Raw genomic sequence first — 16,201 nt, forward strand, 5'->3', positions numbered from 1 at the left:
CCCCCCGCCCGTATTCACGTTCTGGGTCAGCAGTATTTCCAAAGTTCTTATAAAATTCAAAATAATCCCCTAAACCTCCCCACACAGCTTCCGGTAAGAATTTCGTAAATTATCACAAACCAACTCGTAACCCCTTAAGCGCAATGCACTCCAGTTCGCGAGCCCTTAATAAATATGATATCATTGTCCTTCGTCTCAACAACCCTTGATACGTCGTGCTGGCCAAAAAGTATACACTAGAAACACGTTGCTCGAGGCTTCTCGTAAGAACAAATGACATGCACCAAGGTATATACGGAAGGGCTCCTCTTTGACGTCATCCTTATCTCCGACTGTTCCACCCTTTCTCCTATGGACAACGAAATATACCCACGACCTTCTCACTCCCTCTCAGTCCACTTAACTAAATAACACCGGCTGCTTGAGTTTCACAGGCTACACTCGTAGACTAAACGACCATCATGTATCTATGACATCTTCCAGCAATTCCTATCTCAGTACTCTCTCTCTCTCTCTCTCTTTCGCTCTCTGACCCTCTCGTGATCTCTCCGTCAAGATTGCGATATAACAATCTTGCCGCGCCGCAACGACGAGACCACGTGCAATCCAGAGGAAAACGTGGCTGCATCACTGCGGTTAACCGACCAACATGCCGAGTATCGAGTTTTCCCACGCGAGTTCAGCGCAGCCGAGTATCCGGGTACCTGTCTAGAGTAACCCTTGACAATGCTAGAGATACACGAAGCGTCCAAGCTGAATCTGATGAGGTTCATGAAGAATCGAATAAAAGTAAGTACACAAATATACGTAGCCTAACGAGGCAGGGGAGGACTGCTGAGACTTCAGCTCGATGAAAATTGGTATCTAAAAGAGACCGGATGGGTGAACTGACTCGCTTATAAGTGAAAAGGGCCAATGACCTACACATTGGCTACGGGACAAGAAGAAGTACGGAGAAAAGAGCTCGAAAGGACTGAAGATTCTTCCTTTTGAAAGGCTACATCAAATGGCGCTGGATTGCACGCGAAATGAGCGGATTTCGTGCCTCGTCACTTAGCCCTGTGTGTACGGACGTGTCAGAGGGGTGGATGCAAGCTCGAAAAGCATGGCGGTAGGTATAAGAGACGATGCGTGGCTGTGAATACAAAGCAGCGTGATAAAAAGAAGTACTCGAGGAAATAGGGGATGAGGGGGGGGGGGCAGGGTTGGGATTGTAGCTTCGTCTAAATATTTCAAGTCGAGTATTTGAAGTTCCTCAAGGTAACGGTAACGACCGGGAGAGACTCCCATATGAAAATCATTATTTATTATTCAAAATGTTCTCTTCATTTACCTTACTTCCGGCGTCTTTTGTATAAGGGATTTGATACAGTGAATATAAAGATACGGTAAAAACGTAATGAAAAATAATACGAAGTGTATCAGACTGTAGTTGTGCGTTGAGAAAAAAAAATATATCTTGGAGGAGGATGAATATATGATTTGATATATTAATCTGCTATCGGGACTGATTGAATATTTGACCATAGATACTACGTATCGCGATATCCCCTAAAGTATTTTCTGTTTGCGTAAGCTTCTTGGCCGGGACCATGAAGCTCGGGCACTTCGCCATAAATTGGCCTAGGCATGCACTAAGCGTCGTTCCTAGGTCCAGCCTATAGCTACGAAGCCGGAGACTCGAACCCGCGTCTTGCAGTTCTACGTCCCAGGCCCCCTGTACTGCGTCCGCATCCCCTTTTATTTCTCTGGCTTTTCTATTTCTTCAAATTCACAGTACCCGCCCTCCCCGTTGGAGAAGGCGGCTCGCGACCTCTTAAAGGATTGGCAGTGTCTCAAAAGCATCGATCCAGTTTCTTCCTTGGTTGTACCTTAGGTACGTTTCAAACGAGCACGGGCGCCCGCATAGGCGTCCCGCCGCTTTCGCGAATTTTCGCAAGAGGACGGCACTAGAAAATTCAGCCGAGCACAAACCGCGCCGCTAACCGCGAACGCGTGGTTATGCGTAATGCCAGAATAAGCGTGGTTGGGTCTAGAAAAAAAGGTAGGGTCCAAAAGAGGTGCTAATTGCCACGCATGATAACATCGAATAATTTAAAGAAAATGTGACCCGTTAAATATACCAAATATATATACACGGAGGAGGATATACACTCCAATTATATATACAAAGTACATAACACAAGAATGCATATAGGGTATCGTTACTTAGACAGGGATTTTGGAGAAGGCTAAAATGGCGACGAATGGCCGCGTTTCTTTTTTTGTTGTTTATGCATCACGGGAAACAAAGAGGCTCGATGACAAAACGCGCTTCAATGCTCGCCGGAGGAAATACAAGAAGTAATATCGCTGCTGAATCACCGCGTCCCCTCGGCCCTCTCCATACTGCCTGGAGAACTCTTAATTTGGCGCCTACTGTACTACAGGCGGTAGAAGCTGCATTATTACAAGACCTCATTAATACATTCTTTTTCTTTTTTCTGCCCACTTCTCTCTTTCATTTTTCCGCCCACTAATAAGCCCTTCCAATAAGAACGTGAGCGCCGAGAGACTTCAGGAACCAATTCGTATATTCATCACGTTAATCCTGTGCACTGCCAAGGCTATTCTTCTGGTCGCGTTATAGAGCCTCTATACGCTGATTCGTTTCAGCCAGTAAACGGAGCAAATTTTCCAAGGAATTATGTGAATCGTCTGATTCTTCAATGACGTCACAGTGCACAATTTTTGGATAACGTTGATTTTACATTGCCAGTGTACTTTTGCTCGTTCGTCCTTTTGCTTTCTTATTCGATGATTTCGCTTGGCTCGAGTCTAACTTGATTAATTTGCTATTTACTCGGATCGCGTCCTACTTTCTGCTCGAGCGTTTTCTCGATTGGACCAGTGAAGCTGCGAGAGTTTGCGCTTCGATACGGCTCGGTAATCGTCTTTGGTCGAGTGTATATTCTCGACTGAAAAAACTGCGCAGATCAAAGGGAGGTAACGCTCGAGTGCTCCTTGGCATTTTCTCCATGATTCCCAGTTTAAATGTAACCTGAGAGACTTCTTTTGGTATTCTTCTCAACGGCGGGTAGATTGACTGCGATATAACTGTACGTGTAGGCTCTGCCGAAAATACGGAATTTCACGTGATCGCGCGACGTGGAAGCATTGTCGTATAGGTGCGGTGGAAGTCTCGTCGTTTTTATGCCTTTATCACAAGCATTTCCATTGAGTTTTCAAATTCTATCCCGGCAACGACACTTCCGGCGCCATCATTTCCGCCTGAATGTAGCTCAGCGCACCGTGAGGCAGCATGGGTAGGACCCCTACGGCCAGAAGTCGAGATTTACTCGACTGGGGGTTTGAGTTTTAAACGGACGAGTTAGCGGGTACAGGGTATATGAGACGGTGGCTGCCAAAGGGACCAGGGTAGGCAGACACGTTAAGCCTTTGCCTGTTACGTCCACCGTTTGGTTCTTCAGTTTGGTCCATGAGGTCCTTTGGGCCTTGGAGTCCCTTATATCCTCGAACTACGAAATCCCCTTTGCCACCACTTCCATTTCTCTACCCTCATCTACATTTTATCCTCTAATTTTCAAGCCCACGACCTACCCCTCCTTCCCGTAGCCAACCCTCGCCGTACGAAATTCAATCAATGCGCCGGTCCGCGCACAGCGCTCTAAACTTGTACACTTGTCGATTTTGAACCGCCACGAAATTACCTTGCCATTTCCCACGATAATTCGTACCTACCGGGTGATCCTGTTCGAATGTGCTAATGAAGTTTGATAGGCGTCACGCGGTCATTTTGACAATATTTTACAGTACGATTTTGTGATACTTATGAAAAAATTCATTATCTTCAAGCTGATCTATAATTTCGTGTAAATTATTTTTTTATTTCGTTTATCCTGATAAATGTGTAATACTATAATATTGAAAATTAATAAGATTTCCATATAGACAAGTTTTCAATACAATACTCTCAGGATCGATGCTTCGGTTCAAAGTTGGGTTATCGTATTCGAAGTATATACCGATATGCGCATCCAAGTAATTTAATATATGTCCCATTTGCCAAATTTTTCGTAAAGTCACGTCGACGCGAAGTTTTCGAAACTGCCAAAGTTTCGCGACTGTCTTCGTCTTTGCGAAGCGAGACATAGAAATTGATCGAACGAATGAATAAGTGTACGAACGGGTAGACGGAAGCGTGATGAGGGGTTGGAAGAACCGACTATGATAATTACCTGAATTATAAACCAGCCACGGTGTAATGAGGACGCTTAGAATATTTATGGGGGTCCCGAGAAACCCTGTGAAAATGTCATTTTCACGCTCGTGTATGCCTTGAGCACTCAAGTTCCTACAGCCAAGCAATCCCCAGTGACCCATCTTGCTTCTGGTACAGGAGAACGCCATTTTGTAAAATGCATCTGCCTAATGCGTGAATGCAAATAAAATTATGCACTTCCGCTCATTCGCGTCTGCGTATTCCCTCCGCGTGTCAAATGAAACTAAAACTTTACGACGGCAGTAAAACTCATAGCGATCATACAGAGAAGTGACGAATTTATATGACGAATTTTATATCGATCATTCAAGTTTTAAGTTACATTGGAATAAGGATACGAGCTATTTTGGAACTACTTGTACGGAAACGGATTGTTTTCCAAACGAATTCTCGCTAAAGTCAGGTAGCGCAGCGCACGTGGTAGAATATAGTCCGAGAATGTTAGGAAATTCCGAATATATTAGTTTCCGCGGTAAGCGCCATCTGCACAGCTAACCTACCGGGTGATTCGTTAACAGTAACCCGTAGGAGAGATACGATCTGTGTATTCGTAAATAAAAAAACAAACCGAAGTAAAAAAAAGAAATTCAACGTGAGACACTACAACTAGAGACACTACAATATCCTTCGGCATTCGGGTGGAAAAATAATTTCAATCCGAGCCCAGGTGTCGTTTGCGAGGAGCATCAAAGATAATCAGTTCCCTAGAGGGTAGAGAAGGCGGAGGACTCGATCAAGCTAATTAGATGGATTAGATAGAGATAAAAGACGAATCGCGTAGTAGCTTAGAGGGTTAAGGAAAATCTTGGAAAATACTCCCGGAGTTTGTGACGCAACGAGCAGCCAGCCGTATTTCTGGAATTTTCTTCGAAGGGCGTCAGAGCGTTGAAAGTTTTTTCCAAAGTACTTTCTTATTTCGTTCAATGGATACTGCAGTAGCGACGTGTCCAGAGTGAAAGAGAAACAAAATGAATAAGAGAGAGAGAGAGAGAGAGAGAGAGAGAGAGAGAGAGAGAGAGAATACATAACTTGAGAAAAGGGTGATGAAGGGGACCGGGGTAGAACGGGGGGAGGGGAGGGTCAGAAGTTTCAACGATTTCGGAAACTAGAACGATCGTCGCAACTCTTGAAAGATACGAGAGAGTCCACCCCCTTCACACCAATCATGCTGAAGGGTGGAAAGGAGGCAGTACTTCCCGAAACGGGCACCAGGACCCACGCAGCTCACGTATCTTTGTCCCAGACTGTCTGAAGTCACGGAGAAGGGGCAGAGAGCGAAGATCGAAGAAAAATAGTAGAAACAGACTGGCACAGAGGAAGGATCCAAAATGAAAGAGAAACACGAGAGACCGGAAGAGACAGATACAGGTTCGAGGGGCGATTGTTGAATCTGGAAGAATTTTTGTACTACCGGCTTGACCTCTTACGACTGGTAACATCTGCCGCACTAATATTTTGTCCCAATTCGAATATCCGCCTCTCGACAGCAAACTCGTCCCCTGTAAACGCATTATAGGATGGTGCACGCCCACGCGCTATATCAGCGCCAAAGACAATTTGGGTCAGAGATCAGGTGACGACGGCAGGTAGTACTTGTTTGCCTTTGGGATTGATTATGATAATGATATGAATTATGGAGCAATCAATGGAGGATGTGGCTCTAGCTTATGCCGAGACCGTGAAATTATTGATTTTCGTTTATGGTTATATGGTAGGTACTATAGGATGATACTTTGGCGGCTGTCTAAAATTACGCTTAGATAAGACGTCACGAGAATACCTGCTTACCGGTATGAATAGACAATTTCATTAATTTAATGTATCGGAGAGCAATCGTTCTATGGGAATTATTCATGTTTACCTAATCGAACACAGAACTAGGGTTTCGCTTTTTGTATTATTATTTACAAGGATCCTACTGTTCGGATGGTCCTTCCCGTTTAGGATCCTCGTGGGAATATCCTTTCTGGTATATATCCCATGTGAGGAGCTGGTGCTCGAGTGTATATCTATATACGTTTGTCGCAGAATCATCAGTTCAAGAGTTTCCAAGATTTCAGGAATAGTTTACCATTCAGGATCAGACGAGAAGCGAGAATGAACCTGGACAAGATAAACAGAGATCAAGGGAAGTTCGTATTATAAATAAAGATCTTAAAGTAGATACCTACGGGGTTGCCACGTAAAGATTACAAAGTTGAACCATCTAATCCATCTATAGAGAGAAACTTTTCATAAAGCCACGTAAAATCTAATGGTTCTGTTGTTGAGGAGAAAAGGGCATCGAATCCTTTATGCATATTGAAAGCATCGTTTATCATTGATCCTTCGAGACTTTAATACAAACATGGAATTTCGTTTGCTATACTGATGCAAGGTTCTCTCTAATCCCACACTTCACTTCCAATCGAATTCCCATCGCTCACGGAAACAGCCTTGCCAATAAATAACGGTCCTTCCATGAGAACAGGATTAACGAAGAGTCCAGGTGAACCACGAGAATCAGTTAGCGGTCCAGGATATTAATTAGCATTACGGATCGATTTGGAACCAGTCGCAAGAGGTCAGCTCATCCTAGGCCCATTCACTTTAAACCCACTTGACTAACGCATTGCGACGCAGTATAGTGATACGGTCGTACCGTATCACTAAAATTACGTGAAAAATACAAAAATTATATGAAGACCTCGGATATAATATAATATAATAAAAAAAGTTATTAATTAAGTTCAATTATCAATTGGACGAATAGCTTAAGTGTATTAGAGCGATATCAGAAGATACAATGATAATACATATAGCTAACAGATATAAAAGGGTTAGGTACTAGGTTATGTTTGACCGAACGAAAATACAAATAACAATTCAAAGAGGTAATACTGTTAAAGGTACGATTAAGGTGTTTCAGGATATGGCAAAGTTATTGGTTCGGGTCGATAGGCCTAAACCCACGGCACAAGGGTCAAACTTATGAGCATTTGAGACACGAGGGGTAGGAAAAACGAGGGTGCACTGTTTACACCGGAATTGGCACAGGACAATGATTACATTCGTAGAACAGGTGATATCCGGCACACGGCATGGCGTCCATGACGTGGCGCTGCTGAAGCACGGTTTTGCGAATTTATAAAGGGTTTTTTAAAGCACGTGTGATAATCGCGATTACAGAACGACGGGCTAAGGGCGCAGCCAGCGTCACTCGCGATCTACGTTCTGCGGCATACTAGCTCGTGCCCTGGCGCCTGTAGCACCCTCCTCCAGCCCCATCCCGTCCACCCCGGTACGTCGCTTCCTTCGTTCTACCCACCCCGGGACGACCCCCGGCGAAACTCTCATGCTTCGTATACCAGTAGCGACGTCCAACCCCAACGCAGTCCGGCAGGACGAATTGCACAGAACAGATTGCAATACGTAGTACAGATAAATCTAACCTAACCTGCACTATTAGTTTATATTGCTTCTGGAAATTGAGGCGATTTCTGAGGGTCTGGTTTTATATTAGAAAATTTACTTTCTTCGATGTGTGTTTTTCGATGTCCTCATATCCGGGGATGTTGACCTTTTTTTGAGTTTGATTTTTATATTACTTTTTTTTTTATCTTGCGTAGACTGTTCCTTTTTGATGTAATAAGACCCTTGGTGATTTTTCACTTTTGAAATTGAAAAATTGATTCATATCCCCGGTGAGACGGCAATGAGTTTCTGCTCATTGCAAGCAGCTCTTACGACAAGATAACGTTTCTTAAACGAGTATATTTTATAAAGTAGCGAAGAGTCTTTGAGATTCTGATAATTGATTTTCTCGTGTTTCACATAGCGTCTTACAGTCTGGTCTCAGTTTTCACGTAACTTAGAATATTTATAAAATATACAATAATCAGCTCTCTGGAAACGAATCTGGATTTTATGAACTTTTACAATATTTTTCTACCACTCGACAGAGACCAAGCAAGGACGGAACTAAATAACCTTAAACGATGGTACCAATCAAGCTTCTACATTTTATCGACCAGAGAAATTTGTTTTAGCGAATCCGCAAATTTCCAGGCTACGAATTGGCTAATGACGAATTTCCTTCTCCGCCCCTCTCCTACCCTTTACCAGGGAGCGACTATGAGATAAAAAACAAAGACCAAGGATGAACCATGGGGTCGTCCCGTAATGCTAAGATTATTCATCAGACTGGAGTTCGTTATTGGAATTCCGATATTGGGTTGCTGTAACGATGGGACGGCTCCTCGATGATATCGACTTGAAATGTGTCAAGGACCCTGCCGTGTTTACCCCTGCATTGCAAATCTTCTCCTCCACTTCCTACTTCTTCCACTTCCCTTGGCCACTTGATGTCACTGCCGGAAGATCGACTAGGTAGGACGCGACTCTTTATTTTTATCCACTCGCTTTAAGCCAGACTTCAGCCCGGGATTCCAAGATGGATAAGAAAGGAATGATGCTTTCTTGTTTTCTTTTCCATAAAAGAAATCGTTCTCATCTCGTATTTTCATACTGAGTTGGTTCGATGATATGCCGCGTTTCCCATCCAGATCCTGCAAACACTCCAAGTTTCTCTTCGAAGCACTAGGTCCTTTCTCGGTGGATTGAACCAGTGGAAATATCGTTGGTACACTTGGAAAAGGAACGTAATTGATGAGAAGCAACAAACCGTAGCTACTTGAAAATCTATAGTTCAGATAACTACTAATGTACTCATTAATCAAAAGATTATCCAAACCTGAGAATAAATCCCTCGGGTATTTCTCGCTGGATGAGATGGGGTACGAATTGCTGGAGCCTGGTTTGCACGTAATATACCTCTGCGAACTACGGACGTCCCAGAGTGATAAATATTATGGATAATAAGGATGAGACTCGATGAAAATATCCTATCACTGTCAAGAACTGCAGTCGCTGCACTGACCTGGAAGATTGCTTGTAACTGACACAAAGATATACAGAATGGAATAGAATCCGACGTGACAGTTTATTGGATTATGTTAGATACGAGCCAAAACGTTGTGATGTGATAACAATTTTTTTTTTCATATTGTCAGTAAAATTTGTCCTGTCTATTTCTTTCACTGGCTGAAAACTTGTCCAATGGCATAGAACTCGCTTTGATCATGTCTGAACAATTGAAGGGAACCGGTGTGATTCGAAATTGTGGGGTGAACGGCGTTGCTTCAATAGTCACGTGAAGATTTTTTTTATTTCCTTTGTACATACCGAGTGGAAGCTCTATAATCACAGAGACACGATTAATAGCACCGACTCTCCGGTGAAAGTAAACGAACTGTCGGTAAAGACGGTAGAAAAATAAAGTACCTTAAGTTCTTATGATGGAATGCTTAATTGAAAATTTCTATCTGAAGTAGAAAAAAGCTTGAGGAATGTATAGGGGGATCAAAGTTCCTGACACTTCAGAGACGTCGAGGGCTGATCTATCTCTTCCCGTTGATTCATGAAATTGATGAAAGCATCGATGGAAGATATCCAGACTCCCAAAGGCGAAGATCACGAAAGTCCACAACATGGAAAACTGAACTATCAAGTGTATAAGTGGAATTTTCAGTTATTCATAGGTCTTGACTAGTAGCTGGCCAACTGACGTGGAGACTGGATGATGCGAGGACTCACAATCAGTGAACAGTCCCAGCAGAAAAGTTCGAACAATGGACGTCTAGCTGGTGTCCCAGTGAGGTAGAAAAATTAATAAGTCAGTCAGCCATGGTCCATAGATTCATCCCCCTATCAGAGCTCGTTTCGTCGGCTAACTCATACCCCGTGCAGGCTCACTAGCTCGACTGCTACGGGATTTTTAAATGAGAATTTTAACGATCGACCTACATCTTCGTGGCCCATTTACGGTGTATCGCGGATGTCAAACACTGCGATAAAAATGCAACCGGTAAAGCCCACTGTGCTCCTCGGGAAGAAGTGCAATCGCAAACGTTTGCGGCTCGCTTCGCAGTTTGCTGTACCGTAAAATCGCTGATCGAAGCATCAAATACGAAAGCTCCTCGTCGTACAGCTGAAAATCTCATCTCGTACAGCTGAAAATCTCATCTCAATTGAGAACTCATTTCGTACGTAGGTCATGAAGATTTTTCCATTGCAGCTGCTTAGCTGGCTAAATCGAGGTCGATATCTGGGATGGAAGTACAGGTTAAACATAAATATCTGCAATTTCAAACTGTACGCTTCATCCATATGCTCCGTTCAGATAAACAAGTTTAAAATATATCAATAATCTACACTGTAGAGTATGGCATAACTTAAATGTGGTAGAAACTCACCCTGAAGTGTGGCTGCACCAAAAGATCCTGAAGCTCCCGAAGGTCTGCTCTGTCCACATTCCGGATGGCTGAAAGCTCTGCTTCCCGGAGGACATCTTCCACTTCACGTGCACGTTGCACCGCATCGGCTTGTGGTGGTCGATTTAGTGTGGGTACACAACTTGAGATTCTGTCATAGAGCTGAAAAGATAAGGAAATCAATTGTAATACAGAAATTCCTTGGTTCCTGATAAGGATACCATCTTTTATAAGCGAGTGTTAAAGATAATCGGTAATTCTGTATACATAAATATTGTGGAAACCAGAAAAAATATTTTTTATTAGCGATAGTTGATGTTTCCGTAATGGAGAGCTAACCCTAATGCTTATCGGCAATATTTTCTTTATCATCCCCAATCTAAGGTAATGTGACATTATTTTTGTAACGACAATCTTAAACGACCAATAAAACCTCAGAGCATCTTTTCGACGGTCATCGATCGGTTGACCAGGAACAACACAATCCCCTCCAGATCTTTCAATTTTTCTGGTTCTGGGGATTCTAGTTCTTCAAGAATCCAAAAGATGTCCTAATATTGCTATTCAAACGTTTCAGGTCGTTGACCATAGTGGCACTGAAGTACATGCCGGCACGCCCAACAAAGAAAAAGATGATTTTTGTACTAAAAATTCCTAATCGCATGAATTTATTGTCGATTATTAAAATCGAAAAGTTATTTTTCAAGATGCCAATGACTCCAGCGTGCGTCACTTACCAAGAGAGCCGCGACTTCTAACAAATCACCGGCCAGTTCGGCTTCGCCGATGAACATGAGTTGGTAAAGGTGCATTTTCCGCGTAAAATTTTCACCCCCGTGACATTATTTTTGCAAAGTACGAGTGCTACGCGCATTCGTCAAACGTTGCCGATAAATCAGGCCTATCGCGAAACGGGCTATGTTCAATTATACGTAGCATTGTCTATAGCTGTCAAGCTTTTTCCTACACCACGTCGGCCATGGAAACGCTTGCGCGGGAGAAATTAAGAGGGTGGTTGGTTCTCTCGTGAGTGATACCAGCCAGAATATGTACAGTGGCTCCACTTCCGGTAGCCGCGCGTACCTTGTGCTACTAAATAGTAGGCAAACTAGGGGATAAAACGATCCCTGGGGAAAGAAGAAAAGGATAATATCCAAGGGGCACGAATACTTTCCTTCCTAGTACGTCGCACGATTTATCCACGACTGCTGGGGGAGGTAGGGTGCGCAGACGCCATTGGGAAGAAGCGTGGATCAATTCTACGCACCTCGGTAAAACGTAAATTCTACTTTACCATCTGTGTTATGAATTCAGGTGCTCTAATCACTAGCTTCTACCCCTTGATATATCATAATTTAAAATTTCTTACTGAATCTCATCCGATGAAGTACTTAATGAAGATATTATGACTGATTTTTTTTTGTAATACGTTGAGTAGTGAAAAATGGAATTACTGTGCCAATGTAAGTTTAAAATACATTTCTGTTGTCTGGGTGTGACTGTAAATGAGTCATTGATATTTAAGGGTTGTTCTGCGGGGAAAATACAGACGTTTGTTGTTACCAGAGAAATTGACGTACTTTCACTATCGTCTCTTTACAGCTGTTTCCCCAAGACCGCTTGAATCACCTCAAGCGGAAAAAGAGGGGCCATTATCATACCTGAGTTTCAGGAACTTCGCCATGATCTAACATTATATTAAAAGTTTTGAAATTTTCGGACAATTGCAAAGTTGCGGGACTTATATTCTCATTCGACAACCTCTGACGATGTTAAATAGGTCGCATAAGTATGCAAGAGGCACATCTCACCTCTAATATTGCTCGAAGTCGTAAATCATCAACGGTAGAAATAATTTCTCCTCGTGGCAATCTGCTGCTCTCTTGTAGAATTTCTATATCGTCCAGAGAATCGACGATTTCAGCTACAGCACCTGTGAAAAACATATAATTTATAAATTCAATTGTTGCGAAAATTCGATTTTATTGCCATTATCAAAAATAATGATCTATCGTTACCTAAAGAATTATACATTTTCTGTATACACGGAAAACGATACTCATATATGTAAATATCAAATATGAACGCAAACCGTATCACAGTATCTCACAGTAAAGCAAATAGCAAGATGCGATTGAATTAAAGTGTTACACATATTTGCACAGAAATATAATATTATCAATCGCCAGCTGTTAGCCTTGAATATAAATTATGTAGGATCCATTATCTCTCAAGGCTGAATAAATTCTCTCTCATTACAATCCTCAAGCACCACTTGTTCTTATTAATAAAACTCTAGAGTCACAAGTAAGAGAAACATATAAAAGTCTATAAGAGATTCCAATGCAAATAAGCATTTGCAACTGAGCAATGAGAATCGTGATCCAGCCTTCAATTAATCTCAACAAAGAGTAATCCAGCATAGAGTGCTAAGTGGGCACTTCGACCACTGTAATTATCATTAAGTGGCATATAATAGTCAATGAAAGAAATTTCAAGTGGCAAACTATTCATAAGAAACAGATATACAATGATAAATACCAATTAAACAATAACGCTCATCAGAATTCTAAGTAAATAATGGCAATAGAAACCACGCGCTTATTTAACCAATTTTCAGTTAATAATTTCACACCTGTAGTCACGACCTCATCGTCTCCTACGTCAGAAAAGCTATCGCCATTAGCCTCCGAATACGGAGCATGCCACTTTGGTGACGAGACAGCTGCCATTACTGCATCCTTCAATTTTCGCCTGGCATTAAATTTCTTAAGTTCCTCTATAGTCTCTGCTAAATGTACACGTGCCGCACCCTTGTCACGATCCTGTAACAAAAAACGTAGCTCTTAATTGACTGTAGCATGTAAATAATTTTCCTAAAAGCTCCTCATATCCAAATGTTTCGTATGCAAACTAAATAAATTAAACGACCGAAAAAACTATACAAATAATTTAACAAGTACGTTCTATCTATAACAGTTAAACGGATACTCTGCATACTAATACTAAAGTATTCCATCCAAGATCACGACAGTGTGACCAGGTACACTAGTACGATATCGCAGAAAGTATACTTCGCCACCCTTATTTTTATTGACCGCACGAGTTTGCCCCTGCGAATCGATAACCCACTTGCATGTGTATTACTTGGATGGTAAACTACCTCTAACCCCTTCTTTACTTCACTGGTTAACCCTTGGAGCACACACTCATCACCAACCACTCACAACCACGGCGCAACTTTGCGTGTTTGTAAAATTCAGACTCTCCCAGAGTTCTTGCGACATTAAATACTCTTTTGATAAGTCAATGAAAATGTGAAAACGTACTGGTAGCTAGCAGCAGGCAACACGCGAAACTGTGAATGTAGCTTAAAGTTTTAAACTCCTGCCCCTCATATTATACATACTATAATTCCACGCATTAAGAACACGTATTATTTAACGCTATTCAAGGACCCAGCGATACCAGTACAGCTGGATTAAAAGTATTTCCAGTACAGGGTGATTACTTCTGGCAGAGTTGGCTGTAAGTAGCATTGCATCGTTGCACCACTTACTCTTAGCCATTTGTGATTGAGCACCTCTTGGATAGTGATTCTGTGATTAATATCCGTAGTTAGCATCCTTTGGATCAGATCCTTGGCAGTTTCACTGATGGAATCCCAAATAGCCGTTTCCATCTGCAAAGGACATTCCAATTATTAACCGCACTTTGTGTGATCGATTGAGATCGCATTCCCAATCACCACCTTGGTCATAGCAATGTGAATTAAGCTAATGATATCAGAATCCCTACCTGGACGCGCCCTCGGCAAATCGCTTCTCGCAGACGATCTCGGGAGCCAATAAATGGTAGCGTACCAGTCAGTAACACATGGAGAAGTACACCAGCCGACCATACGTCTCCTGGTTTTCCATATTGCCGTCGTTGTATCACTTCCGGTGCCATGAAGTGCGGACATCCGACTCGACCTGTTCGGTCCAAGTGAAAAAGAATAATTGTAATATTTTTTCTACGACTGTTACATACATTTCATATTTATATAGAGACACTTTGAAATTCGAATTTAAAACGCAGAACGCTATTTTGATTGTAGTGTTAGATTTTTTACAAATTTTCAAAAAAATACGTTATGCGTTTTATAATGGGAATCGAATAAGCGTTGGAAAAAAAAATTATAAAAATTCTGAATTTGACGAGCAAATATGTATGTGACATTTCGTGATTCAATTTTATGGTGCGAAATTCAATGTGATCAATTAGGACAATTGATGTGGCAATGATTAACGGTAATACTGGATCGTTCGATATGACCAAAATTCGTGTACGTCAAAGCGATAAATAAATAAAATTATGCGACCATGAGGTGGAGATACATGAAGAGAAACATTTACAGAAAAATGATAATATTCACGTAATGCAAATAATTCGTATAATGATAATTGCAAAATTTTATAATTCAATGATTATGGGTGTTTTGCAAGCACGACCGTGCGTTTGACAATAATAGTTATCGATTTAATGTAATCAGCATATACCAGCAGTCTACATACACAGAAAATTCATATGTGCAAGCAATTAAAATATCAGAGGAACACGTATATCACATCTGGTGAATGTTGTATCTTTATGCATATGTATAATATATATTTATTATATATATATATATAAATACACACATATAAAGCAAATGCCAATACAAGAAGCACTAAAGATACAATTAAGCGAGATGCACGCCAATCGCAAAAAGTATTCCGTCTTTTATTTCCCAAGGAAATTCAATGTCGAACAAGATAAACGAGCAGCCCAACAACGAAAACGTCGTAAAGGAGAGAAATAATGGAAAGACAATTAAATGTGTACATAAGAAATAACATTGAACAGATGGCTAAACAATCCTGGAAGCGTACAGATATAGAAGAAATAAATTTTAAACAATTAGTTTTAAATATATATTAATACATTTTTTATTTCCTTTGATATTGTTCGTGAGTCGAACAAAGTCTTATTATATTTTTATTTTCATGATTCAAACAGATCATGAACGTAATGTTAATCGCTTAGCAAGAGAGTCACTCGGCAACCTTTTTTCTTTGTTCTTGCGAAACAATAAAGTTTAACGTCGTATCCATTAAGGACGTGTAACGATCCAAGTCAAGAATATAAAGTAGTACGTCTTGAAAATAGACAATATAGCTTTTTGCAAAGTGTCAGATACGTGACCACAATTTTCCTCGTCACTCCAATGGGATTTTCAGTTTCACAGATATGGCGAAAAAAAAAAATGGTGAATTGCCGAAAATATAATAATACCGTAATACGTTAAAGTCGAAAAGTACATTTTTCAAAAAATTTTCGAAAATCAAATATCAAAAGTGACAACGATAGTGAATACCGGCCGCATAACGTAAAGGGGATCATTCGAAAGCGCTATACGAGTTCGTTGCACTTTAATCCAACGAGCTTTAAGCCTAAGCCAGGCGTCCTATAACTAATCTGAATTTCTATTGTTATTCGACGTTAATCCACCGCGATGGCCTACGGAAATGGCAGTGCTGCCACACCCAAGAACATACTCGTTCAATTGAGAAATCCCAGTGAAATT

At 41.4% G+C, this 16,201-nt stretch overlaps 1 protein-coding gene across 16 annotated transcripts in view; it reads right to left on the bottom strand.

The window, feature by feature from the left end:
- LOC107272883 (peripheral plasma membrane protein CASK) overlaps nt 1-16,201 on the bottom strand; it is a 109,855-nt gene that overhangs the window by 72,808 nt on the left and 20,846 nt on the right. For all 16 annotated transcript variants that reach the window (XM_025090190.1, XM_025090189.1, XM_025090188.1 and 13 more), the window contains 5 exons: nt 14,392-14,567; nt 14,153-14,275; nt 13,229-13,418; nt 12,405-12,526; nt 10,576-10,755 (listed from right to left, as the gene is read on the bottom strand). In XM_025090190.1, the coding sequence (XP_024945958.1) occupies nt 10,576-10,755; nt 12,405-12,526; nt 13,229-13,418; nt 14,153-14,275; nt 14,392-14,567 (791 nt within the window). The remainder of the gene's footprint in view (nt 1-10,575; nt 10,756-12,404; nt 12,527-13,228; nt 13,419-14,152; nt 14,276-14,391; nt 14,568-16,201) is intronic.

The sequence above is a fragment of the Cephus cinctus genome, unplaced genomic scaffold (assembly GCF_000341935.2).
Source record: "Cephus cinctus unplaced genomic scaffold, Ccin1 Ccin1_scaffold1310, whole genome shotgun sequence".
In the NCBI taxonomy this organism is placed as follows: domain Eukaryota; kingdom Metazoa; phylum Arthropoda; class Insecta; order Hymenoptera; family Cephidae; genus Cephus; species Cephus cinctus.